The sequence below is a fragment of the Heliangelus exortis genome, chromosome 2 (assembly GCF_036169615.1).
Source record: "Heliangelus exortis chromosome 2, bHelExo1.hap1, whole genome shotgun sequence".
Lineage (NCBI taxonomy): Eukaryota > Metazoa > Chordata > Aves > Apodiformes > Trochilidae > Heliangelus > Heliangelus exortis.
Window position 1 is genome coordinate 45,110,321 of NC_092423.1, and position 12,724 is coordinate 45,123,044.

A 12,724-nucleotide genomic window follows, 5' to 3' on the forward strand; every position below is an offset into this window, starting at 1 on the left:
TGGAAATAAGGTTAAGACAGAAGCTACAGGTGAAATGGAGTTGAGTCCTAGACACTGTGCTGGGGAAATACTGAAGTAGAAAAGAAAGTTGCATTCGTGAAGTATTGCAGGGCTTTTTTGCTTTTTTTTTTTTTAACTTGCAGGAGTGATCATTTCAGTTTTGATTATGCTCAAGTATGTCAAAGCTTCCCAGTGAAATCTTTTTCAAAATGATGATCTTATAATTTATTTTGACAGCTTGAGTATTGAAAACTCATGGCTTAGGAGATGTTTTGCAGCTGGTCCATTACGTGATTTCTCCCCTTCCAATGCTGTTGTTCTCTCTCCACAGAATGCAGTTCCTTCTCTCCACCAACCACAGTGATTCTTCTCATCCTTTTGTGTTTTGAGGCTCTCCTGTTTCTCATCTTCACCTCAGTTATGTTTGGGACCCAAGTACACTCCATCTGCACTGATGAAACGGTGGGTGTCTTGCACACTCTCTCCTTTCTTACCCTATCGCTGCCACCCTTTGTATAAACAATGAAGAGCTACAGAGTTTTACTTCATTGCACAGGGAGTTCATGTGTGTGTCCCCTTGGAGGAAGGACCAGTTTAATAAACTGAGCCAGCCCACTGCTGAGTTGTCCCCTCTGAAGGTTGTGAGAAGTAGCACACACCTGAGTATTAGCTGGGGTGCTGTGTTGGTGGTACCTCTGGTAAGGTTGGCATTGGTAACTGGGAATGCCCTGTAGGCAGTATCTGTGCCCATGGATTTGAGAGCTTTTTCCTTTAATGAAGTGCTTTTAAATTGGTGGTGTCTGAAATTCAGCTGTATGTCCTCTGGTCTCACTATTTACAGCTTTATGTGCTGTAAAGGCAAGATGAGTATGTGAGGGACAGATAGGCACACACATTTCTCTTATTATAGAGAATTTTCAGTTTTAGCTGCTTTTTAAACAGTTAAAAAAAAAGCTCTTGCCAGAGGGGAAAGGGGAATGGAGTTAGGCTCATAGGAACCTGTTGGGTACAGTCTACTGCAAAGCCACTGTATCATCCCCAATTTAAAGATGTTATAGTATATGTCAGATAGTAGTGTTGCAGCCCATCATATATTCCCTTTATTCATAAAGATGGAGCTGGTAACTCCTGGGGGAGTTGGGAATACTGCCGGCCTTCACCAAGCATGCTCAGATACATGAATTTTCTGGAGTGGTTGAAGAGAAGTGGTAGTCTTAAAAGAGTGAAAACTTCCTTCCCTGCCTACTCTAGTTTTCATTCACCATCACTTGTTTGCCCATGGCCAGTTGAAGCTAGAATAGGTGGTTTTGCTGTCATTGTAAAGCTACAGCTGGCATTGTAGACTGTAAGAGCCCATCACTCCTGAGTTGTTGTGCTGTACTTTTAATGCTTGGCTTCTGTGAGGGGCTGATGTTTATGCTGGGGCTCTTCTATGTTCAAAGGAGGGCTTTAGCTTTTCTTTAGCAGTTCATCTTTAAACTTACTTCATACCTATGGGAAGAAGTACAAGGTCTAACAGGACAACAAGATCCTGCCGAGCTTGAGTTTATCTGTAATTGAACTTTTCAATCTTTGAAACTGGTCAAGAATTTTTAAAAGCTGCGTCCTGCAGCTGGGCATCCAAATAAGTCCCCTGATTTTCCCTTCCCCTCAAATTCTGGGGACTCGTAGATGTTTTAAGGAACAATACTGCTACCTAAAATAACAAAAGAAATGTGGTCTCCCCCTGTTGGGCTGTAAGTTTTCGTTTTCTTTTTAAATATGTACCAGTAAGGATTTTGCTCTGTGGAACATCTCATTGCTGGTTTGCTAGCATTGAGCTAGCTGTGTCTGGTGAGCAAAGGAGTATTTCCAGGTGAAGTTCTTTACATACTAGAGATAGGGCTGTGTTTTGCCCTTTCTCACCTTCCTCTTCCAGTCACTGGGAGATGAAATTCCTCATCTTGTGTGTGCTGTCCCACCAGGATGGCTTCTTTCTGCCCAAAGGGGCCAGATTTCTAGTATTTTGCTGGTACCTCCAGAGGTGACATTTGCCAGGGATCAGCACAACTCTTGCATTTGACCCGTGATGTTTTCTGCAGAGCTTCCAGAATCAGTAATTTGAGACACACAGATGGATTACAGTGCATTAATCTGTAGCACAGGAGACATGTAGGTCAGGAGAAGCTTACCTTGTAAAAGATCTGAAGTTAAAGAACTGAGTGATCTGCTGCCTGCTGCTACCCATGGAAGAATAATGCTCTCCGGTGACTGCGCTCGTTCATTTTGCTTCTGTGGCAGCCAGGCATGGCTTTCCTAAAAGACCAAATTAATTTTGTGAGTTTTAGACACAATACTGAGAATTTTTATATTTTTTTTTTTTTTTAATGATAAGTGAATGTTTCAGCTGTTTGCTCAGTGGCTTATTTTTGTTCTGCCTCTAACCTGTACTAAACAATGCCAATGATTTCTCTCAAATCGGTATCTTATTTAACCCTTTTCCCTACTGGCAGCCCATGCATGTTTTAATCAGTGATTCTAATGAAATCATGAAGAGGCACCAGGTAGATTCAGCTACACTGAACCATGGGCACTTCCTGAACTTGCTTGGTGAATCTGGGAGTGTTACAGAGGTTTTCTTTGGGTTTGTGGTTGGTTTGTTGGGTTTTTTTGTCTGCAAGCTTATATTGTTTTCCTCTAAAAAATTTCCATTTGGTTAGCACATAATGGTTTCAGCCATTCAAGCACATGATTTTTGTTTGGTTTTTGGTGTTTTTGATGTTTTTTGATGTTGTTTGGTGTGGTTTTTTTTTTTAATTGACATCAGAGGCAATAGGCAAGTGTTAACAGAATTATGAAACATCTAGGCCTGAACAAAATGAAAGTAATTTTATTTCCAAGGAATACTTTCTATCCTTAATGTATTATTTTTTTAGTATAAAACAGTGAGAAGAAAAGGCAGTTATAGGTGGATTTTTATTTTCTTACTCCATCCTTTGGATAAGGGGTAAATGAGAGCAGACCTTTCTCCAAATCCAGAACTAAAAAAATCTGAGTGTTTGACTGAAAATGTGATATTTCTGTTTTCAGGGAATAGAACAGTTGAAAAAGGAAGAGAGAAGATGGGCTAAAAAAACAAAATGGATGAACATGAAAGCAGTATTTGGCCATCCGTTCTCTATAGCATGGCTTAGCCCATTCGCAACACCAGACCAAGGAAAAGCAGACCCGTACCAGTATGTGGTCTGAGGAATTCTTGACCAGCATTTCCACTAAAATAGAAACATATTACAGCACTACTGTTACAAATTTTCCATGAATGTTTAAAACAAAAAGCAAAAGAAACTTTTTTTGTCTATTAAATGGCTGATAATTGCAGAGAAAAAAAAGCCCGGTATTCCACAAGTTTAGATAATTCTATGTCTCTGGCTGAAACTGCTGCTTTTTTTTTTTTTTTTTTTTTTTTTTTTTAATTTAATTTTAATTTTTTTAATCTTGTTAACTTTACTGGCCTTCATTTCTCTCTGCTTTCTGTATGGCATAACTAATGTGAAGGGGCTCCTGTTTCTCTGTTGTGACCCACCTCTTCTGAGTAGATTCTCATGCTGTCTCCTGACTGTGATGAGTTCTGTGGAAGACATATGAGTGCCAACAGCCCTACACAGACACCTTGGGACTTCCTGAAGGAGCACATTGCTCCTTCCTAAGTGAACTTGAACGGGAAAGCAGACACTTCACTTACCAAAAGGTGCAAGACAAGGACGCAACACAGCAAGAGAGCCAGTTGACCTGGTGATTGTATACAGTTAAAGTACTTAAAACAAATGTTGCCAACACCAGTTCCCGCCCCACCCTCCTTTTTCCTTCCAGCCACCGGACTGATTCCATCTTTCTGGCATTATTTTGTCTGTTCCCTCCCTTGTGCGCAGGAAATTGTTGCCCTCTTAGGGTGACTGTGGCAGATTTAGAGGACTCTTTGGTTTATTAAATGCCTTACACTTGCAGGAAAGAAAGCAGTCAAATTTCCAAGTGTTTAGGGTAGCAGAATCACAATGTTTGTGCGTGTCTGTCTTGGTAAATGATTTTTTGCTCAACAGTGTTAAGGGGGAAACTGACATGAATGCCCAGATTGACATAAAGATTAATATTGATGGGATGTGTAGGTGTACCGGGGTGATTGGTTCTGTATTCTTAGCATTGCCCTGGTTTAAAGCTTTGTAAATCTTTTCTCGTATGTATACATACATGTGTGTGTGGGGGGGTGAACACACACGTATATGTGTAAGTATTTTGAGTTGGGAAATGTTGATGGTAGGGAGCATGCATACTGTTATGAACTATGTGGTGATGAAAGTGGGAGGGACAGAAAGCATTCCAAAAACAGGTAGACCTAAACCATTCATAGCTGCAATTGACATCTTGTGTTCAGGCAGGAAATTTGTTATATTTTTGGATCACAACTCTAATGGGTTCATTGAGTGATTGCAAACAAAGGAAAAATACAAATCGATGTCCATGACTTCCAAGGAATCTTTTCTTTCCTTGGTTTAAAATACAATGGTATTTTATTTTTTTTTTTAAAATGACCTGTTTAGACTGCTTTAAAGCCATGGGGGAAGGGAAGGTAAATCAGGGAAGAAGAAGTTTCATGGATGTCTGATTTTGGAAGTAATGTGAATGCTGCATATTTTCAATCTGTCAATGCTTCCATATGGAAAACAAATGCAATAAAACTTTTCCAAAAACTTGCCTGCTGATCTTATTTTCTTTCTTCACTTTAAGCACTGGGGAAAATCTTTAATGGTTTTCTGAAATTTCACTTCAGTAGGCAAGCAGGCAGAAGCATATAAAGTTAACTGAGTGTTCAGCTTTAAAAAAAAAAAAAAAATTGTTCATGAAAATACTGATCTGTTTAATCAGTGGTCTTATTATAGTCAGAAGAGGCAGTCAGTAACTGCTCTGCTGTGTAAAGGGGCTGTTTTTGCAATCCTGCTCCTTCAGGGTTCATCAGGAGTGTGTTGTGAGCCCTGCTGCAGGACTGTGCGGAGGGAGCCATGTTAAGGAAATGTGTCTTTTGCATACCCATTTCCTTAATAAAGAAGAGTTCAGGGAAAGTTTAGGTTTGTTTTTATATTACTGATACTGCTGATAGTGGGAAAGCTATTGTAAATAACTATGTAGCTCTGATTTTATCATGCAATGGTGTTTTTTCAGAGAATGCTCCCAACCTAATAGTTAAGGGCTCAATCTTTAGCTAGGATGGATTCAGGCAGTGAGACATGCAGTGGGTAACATGAACTGGTAGAGCCCTAAAGCTACCTTGATACAAAATCAAATGTACTGGGAGAAGGGGCTTTAGTCAAATAGCAAATGAAGGCATCTCTTTGTAAAGTTCATTGCTTTAAAAATTGCTTTGTTTATACATGCCACTGGTGCACATTCCAGTTTTGTTTTATTTGCCCTTATTCACAATGTGTTTTGGAGCAAGATTGTTTACGTTGTTCTGGCAGTTTGACAATTGTGAAGAAATGTGTAATTACTCAATTTTTCTTGTTTCAGACAAATGCACATTGTTAAACATCACTATATAGGATGGATGGTTTTGATCAGACTGGTTTTGTTTTAAGTGAAGCATCATCACAGCTTGCTGAAATGTCCATTAGGTAATCTCTGTGTGTCAATAACGGAGGGTCCTCAGTTTTACATGCACTGTGCAACTTGGTGGTGCAATTTCAATTAGTCTACAAGTGAGTCATTGTTAGTATGAGAAAGGCAGGCTTACTGATTGCTGATGCCAAGTATGTTCTTGAGCAGGGCTACGTGATTTCAGGTGCTAGTTCTGTTCTGAAAACAGCTCTTCTTCCTTCCTCTGTCTTCCTTGTAATGGAGAAATTGTTAACAATACTTTCCTCTTCTGTTTGCTTTTTTTGTTTGGATTTTAAAAATATGTTAAAAAGAAGTTAATGCACTTCTTCCAACACCCAAGAGCTGTTCTGCAGATCACTTCTGGGTCAGGCCACGCAGCACAGCATCCTCCCCTGGCACTGCCCACGAACAGATACTGAGGGCAATAGTGGGAGAAACGGGGTATATCCTACAGCATCACAGTGGTAACACATCCTCCTTGTCTTACTGTCCCCTCCTGCTGAAAAGGGAGTGACAAGTGTTTTGTATTTCTCTGTGTATGTATTTTCATTCGGTATTTGTTCAAAATAACATAATTTGGAATGTGAAAGATGATGCTTACCAAGGGCTTTGGGGTTTTTTTCTGTGGGTTTTTTTTGTTTGTTTCAAGTGAAATTAGCTGCATGATAGGGAAGAGAAACAGCTGATGGTTTAATCTGAAATACATAATGAAATACAAAATTCTGATATTTAAAATAATACTGAGACTTGGGGTAAATTAAAAAAATAAAGTTTCATTAAACAGTAATGAAACATCTTCAACAGTTGTGCATTCCTTCCTGGCCCCGTAATTTTTTTCTCGGTGCAAAACTTCACGCCTGACTGACTGTAGGGCAGGCAGCCAAAAGTAGGCTTGGGTACAATTTTTAAAACTTCTGCTCGTTTTCAGTATGTACCCTGACATGGGGCTGGGAGAAAAAATGTCCCTGCCTGCACTGATTAACTGCCCCCTAATCTGGAGGCAGGACAACCTCAGCCTGACCTTGCTTACTGCCTTGGTTACCAGATACTCTTTAGAGCAGGGGAAAAATGTCTTTTTGGGGAGGGAGGAGAGGGGTTACTGCCCACAGATGTTCAAGATCCTTATTTCCAATTTAGATGGCAGCATGGGTTGAACTGGATTATACACTTGGCTGAGGGCAAGGTTAAATCTTGTTCTGCCAGGAAATGGTTTCGGTGCTTGGTGTCTCTGTTTCTCCTCCTGCCCCATGCTGCTTTATTTTCTTCTGTCTAGATGCTCGTGCAATAAATGATGCAGCCATAGTAATGTTTTGTTGCTAATGCATGAGAAACCTATGCAGTTTGCTAAGGAGCAGCTGAGAACCAAAGCCCTCTGCTTTAAGCTGCAAAAGCATCTGCCTCCTGGTTGCATGGCAGCAGGGTGCTGGGTCTGGAATATCCCAGGGGAAAAGCATGTGGTAGGGCTTAAATCCTTTGCCAAAGCTCTCCTCTGCCATGAACAAGCACTGACCCTGTCCTGGCTTGCCTGGCAAGGAGGTGAGGATGGGCACTGGCCGTGACAGCACCCAGTTCCTTGTTCAAAGGTTGCAAGGGATTTTCCCAGGAATAGTTGAAACTGCATATTTTGAAGCTTGGGAGGAGGGTGAAGGAACACGTGCCTGTGCCTAGAATTGTAAGATGCACATTTGTGCTTCAGGGCTTGGATATTTCCCAGAATTGCAACCCTGGGGACTTAAGTTCTGGTATTGCATCATGTCTTTCTGCACATTTTCTGCTGGGTTTCTCCTAAGTCAGCAGGAGAAATGTGGCAAAAACGAAGCTCACAAAAGTTTCACTCGTAATTCTTCCATTTATGATGTGTTTTCTCCCAGTCCTGCTCATCCTGATTCAGTGTTGTTGGAAAACTTAAGCTGCTACTATGTTAAAATGTCCTGTTATTTATAAGGCTTACTGTGAATGCAGCTGTGGTGCTGCTGAGCTGTTGTGTGTATTTGTTTCCCCCCTTGGAATGTTTTGTGCGTCTTAAGGGAAAATCTGCAGAATTAGATCACTTGCATATCACCATGAGCATATCATACACAGATGTTGATCTGACTCTTCTGCTACGTGATACAGAAGACGCTCATTTAAAAATTGCCCTTCATTTCACATAGCCGTAGCCTTACAAAACCTCAGATCCTTAGTTCTTTATTTCTACATGGAGTAGACTAACAGCAAAATATCTTGCTGCCCAAATTTGAACAAATTATTATTCAGATGATATCAAAGTATTTGCTTTACTAAAAGTGATGTTCTTAGAGGGAGGGTGAATGAGAATAGTGACTGAACAAGGCTCTGGTCATTCTCTGAGAGCTGCTCTTCTGCCCATGCATGCTTCCTCACGTCCCAGCAAGTGTCCAGCTTGCACTGTGATTTGACTTTGATAACTTGTTAAATGGAAATTGTGTTCCTAAATCTTTGCTTGTGATTGGCACAGAGTAAGCTGCCTGTTACATCAGGTGCTAGTAACAAGCCTAGCTATGGCTGTGGTAAATTCCTGATCACTGCAAAAAGTGGTAGTATTGTGCTTCCAGCTGAACTATTGTATAAATGCTCAAATAAGGTGAAATTTTAAATTGTAATTGCATTTTGTTACTCCTTGGAGGAATTAAAAAAGCATAATGAGGAAAGATCCAAGTTTCCAGGAGGGATGGCTTTTTAGGAGCCATGACTTTACCATAAAAATCAGTAGGAACTCATGCTGAAGTAAGTCACTGAGATTCAGATTGTCCATGAATTTGGTCTTGTTTTAGTGTTTTTTTGTGAAACTCTCGGTACCACAGGATGTCTGTCTGTTTTGTTAACAAAAACCTGACCAACACCCTGGCTGTAGATGGGCAGTATTGCACATACTACAGTGGTTATACCTGCTGCTATAAACGTGAGACAACCCAAACCTCTTCTCTTCTTGCAGGGTATTGAGCGTCTTAAAAATCAGAAGCCAACCTGGGAGAAGATCAGCGGCTGGGAAGGAATGAAGCTGGCATTTGGTGGTGCTTTCTCCTTGAATTGGTTCAATCCCTTGTCAAACCTGAACTGTGAGAGCCCAGCGCTGGCCGAAACGGCAGCAGCAGCTCCTGCATCTGCAATAATGACCCAAGAAGAAATTGAGCAGTTTCTCACTCGAGATGTTGCTGTTGAAGTATTACATGAATAAGCAAAGCATTCTCCAAGATACCAAGAGCAGCTTTCAGGTGTTGGTTTATTTTTTTAATAACTACTCGTGATGGAGATTTGCGGGGTTGTTTTTTAACGTACTTTTCGGTGCATTAAAAAATTCAGGAGTATTTGGAAGCCAGGTACAGCACTAGCAGAAGCAATAGCAAATCTCCAGAGAAAGCTTTATAAGTGATGAGATTCATAAGCTCCTTTTTCGGACCTGTGGCAGCTGCTTTATTGAGCTTTTAATACTCAGCCTATAAGGAGAGTTTACTAATGTCAGATAGATTGGTCCCAGCTCTCTGAAATGTGCAGTCCTAAGGAGTACGATTAATCTTTTGTTGTTACAGCCTTTTGGAGGGCTAAATAATAAGCTCTGTGCAATGGCCAGATTAGCCCAGCTTTACAGGTTTTCTTGGAAAAATGCATCCTTTTTAGCTCATCCCATGGATGCTGCCTCTGGATTCTGAAAAATGCTGGTGCACAGGTCTTGGCAGAGGTGGCATACTGGACTGCAGACACAGCAGGTGGGCGAGCTCACCCTGGGTGTAATTGCTTTGACCTCTGAAATATCTCCAGGGGTATATTTTAACCCTCTGTGCTGGTGGGACTGCCCAAGGTTGGTGGGGTTTGGCTGAGGAGTGTGCAGGCCACGAGGGCTGGTGCTGGTGCCGCTCGGCCCGTGGGAGTGTTTGCCTGCACCCAGCACAGCCGAGAGTGGACAAGTACCGGCCAGGTTGTTGAGCCACTGGTGGTGGGAATCTTTCACCCAGGAGCTGTGGTTTGTTAGCACATGTGGGGTGGGAGCTGCCTGGCCAAACTCTGCATCCCAGAAAGCTGGTCTAGGCCAGGCAGGTATTTTTTGCAGTCAAAGAAGAGAGGGATGTGTGAGCGCTCTGCTGATGGAGGTACTGGCTCCTTCTGTCGGATTTGTCTGATTTAGGTGTCTCTTTCTTTCTTTTTAAAATCTTTCCTCAGTAGTCAGAGTTGTGAGTGAATATTGCTTCTTAATCTCTCTGGGGTTTAATGTTGTCCTATTAATACAGGGATTCCTTACACTAATTTTGCAAGCAGCTCCTGGTGAACATTGGTGAGCCTGTGGAAGGAAGGTTCATGGCTCAAGGCAGGCATCTCTGCAGGTGGCAGCAGTTGCAGCAAAGTCATACAGAGGTGCCAGCAGTCACTGCATTCAAGCACACTACAAGCCCTTGGCGTGCTCCAGATGCCATTTAGTGTAGTTTCACTTTACACTTTTTTTTTAAACTTTATTATTTTCTTCTAGACATCTCCCTTAGCTTAACTGCAAGTAAATTTTGCAGGATATTAGAGGCGTGCTCCTGGTTTTCCTCTGCAGGACATGTTTGACTTCATCTGCCCCCTCCCCTCTAAACATGGACCAAAGATAATTGTTTCCTCTCAAAACTAAGAGAAAGGAGTTTGGGGGATGAAAGCATGATATTGTGAAAGACCTAGATGAAGTTTTTTTTTATTATTTATATTAGCAATACCAAATGGAATTTGTGCAAAATTTTAAATTTCTTTTTCCAAAAAAAAAAAGGGATCTTTGCATTAATAGTGTGACATTCAGGGCTACTGTGGAGCAATGAGGTTCTCTCCTGGCCTTGTTCTCTCTGCTACAGCAGTCTCTGGCAAAGGGTCTGAGAACAAATCAAGTGCCATGCCTGTTAGGAGCACAGCCTGGCTAAAACCCAGGAGTATTCCCAAGTGGTTGCCCCGTCCCTTACACCCTCTGGATGTCTCCTCTTTTTCAGTGGAAAATAAATCACTGGGACCTGTGTATTTTAAAAAGAACTTTTTGATAAAGGGAAACACCCTGCATTTGGGGGGAATCGATGTGTCTTCTTGTGTCATTTACGCATGAGGTCTTGAATGTCATTGCTCTGTGCAGCAGTGTGAGAGGGAGGGAAGAAGCTCTCCTGCTTCTGCACCAGCCTACGTTCCTCTCTGTTGGTATCCCACAGGAAAGGGACACCAGGAAGATAGCATATCTATAAGGGATTTCCAATAGGGATGTGGAAGGAGGAAAATAAGGCCCGTTTTAGCTCATGTTTTCTAATTTTGGCTTGCTGCTTGGCCTCTGCATCCACTTAATGTCCCTGCCTCCAGTGCCATGTCTGCAGGGTAGAAATGGTGCTGTGGGTTCCTAAAGGGAGAATCTAGTTGGTGCTTGAAAATCACCTTGAGGCAAACGTAGGGGAACATCAGTTTGGGCAAGACCCCCTCACCTTGTGTTTCATGATGCATCTGAGGACATGAACCCCACTTATGTGGCTTTGGGTAGGCACAGACAGAGGCAGCATGTTTCTTCTTCCAATTCTTGAACCCGGTTCACCTCAACATGAGGAGAGGAGAGGTGTCTGTCACTTTGGTTTCCCACCACCCGTGTTGTTCCTGAGGCGCTGGCACTTTTAGGACATTTTGTAGTAGCTGAAATGGAAAAGCAATGTGAAGAGTGGGGTGAGAGCCAGAACAGCCACTTTCCCTCCTCTCACAGTGAAATTCTGGTCCTACTCTGACAGATCCCTGTGTCCTGTGCAGAGCTGTGGACAGACAGCCCAGCCCTAGTTCTGGTGCCCCCAAGAACTGATGGTGTGACTCCCTGCATCCAGCAGTCTGGTTCTTCTAGTGTCTCTTGGCTGTCAATCTCCCTTGCCCCACTCTTCTTCCTCCCATGCAAAGTTCCAGTACCCCTTGGTGCAGATGCTGTCTCAGTGTAGCGTGGCAACTGTCAGAAATTGCAAAAGTTCACAAGTTGGAAAAAATGTGTTTTATCCACAGCTCTGGCAAAAACCTACCTTCTACCTGGTAGCTTGAGACCAAATGTGATTTTCATGAAATTTAAACCAAACCTACCATTTTCTTTCCCTCCATGTGCTCATTGCCCCTTTTTAAATCGTGCCTTCATCTTCAGGCTGTGCTGCTGTGGTCCTGGCTGGCTCTCCAGGCCATGGGGCTGTGCTCCTCAAGAGCACTCTGTGTGCTGCAGTCTGCTGGAGATCCCATGGCTGCTCCAGCTGGAGGTGGTAAAACATGACAGACAAGGTCGTGGCAGACTTGAAAAGTGTTCTTGTACTTCTTATCTGGTGTCTTCTACAGCAGGTTTTCTATGCAAGTGAAGAATTTACATCTCTTGAAAAAAAATAATTATATTTTGCTGTTTGTAACTCCTTTTTATGCCTCGGGTTGCTATTGTACTTATTAAAGAACTAAAACTTCATCTGCCAAAGACTGTCTGTTCCTCCCTTCCCAGCTATTGCTGTGTGTATTGCTCTGTGCCCTTTCTGCCTCAGGAGAGGGGTTTCTGCTCCCAGCCCTGACACCACTGCAGGTGGCCTTGTTGGGAGCCAGTGGGGCACTGGGACACAGGGGGCAGGGGGGGTGGCAGGGGCTGTGGGACTCTGACTGCCTTCTGTGGCCCAGCCACCACCTAGGAGCTCCTCCACTGTTCCCTAAATGTTTGAAATGTGAAGGAGTGGCCAATTTGGTTTTTTTTACCCCTTTTGTCCTCCTTTTTATGGACTTTTTATTGCCATTTCTCTTTTTTTCCACTCTGCAACCCTCATGCTGTGTGTCACACATAATCCAGCAGTATTCAGGGTGGATGGGGAAAGGATAGAGGTTACACATTTGCAACTCATGGTGGCTGGAGATGGTACTACTTCCAAAAATGCCTGAAAACCTCCAAAAGAAATTGGGTGGGAGGAATGAACAATATATGAAAAATTGTGCTTGGGAAGACTGTGCCACGTGTGCTTTTTTCTTTTTGTCTAAAGACAAAAAAAAAGTGTATGCCAGTACATTCTCCAGCTGGCTAGCTGGGAGGGTAAGGGAACTGTTCAGGAGGGATTTGTTTAAAATGTTTCTTGAGCTGCACAGTAGC

General features: G+C 42.4%; 1 protein-coding gene across 4 annotated transcripts in view; it reads left to right on the forward strand.

Moving 5' to 3' along the window:
• The window catches only part of ZDHHC3 (zinc finger DHHC-type palmitoyltransferase 3), a 33,297-nt gene extending 21,227 nt beyond the window's left edge, over positions 1 to 12,070 (forward strand). For 2 of the 4 annotated variants that reach the window (XM_071735868.1, XM_071735869.1), the window contains 2 exons: positions 332 to 462; positions 8,579 to 12,070. In XM_071735868.1, the coding sequence (XP_071591969.1) occupies positions 332 to 462; positions 8,579 to 8,821 (374 nt within the window). In that variant the 3' untranslated portion in view covers positions 8,822 to 12,070. Of the gene's footprint in view, positions 1 to 331; positions 463 to 3,069; positions 4,729 to 8,578 lie in introns of those variants that run through there. The other 2 variants (XM_071735871.1, XM_071735872.1) reach the window with 2 other exon arrangements.
• The last annotated feature ends 654 nt before the right edge of the window (positions 12,071 to 12,724 follow it).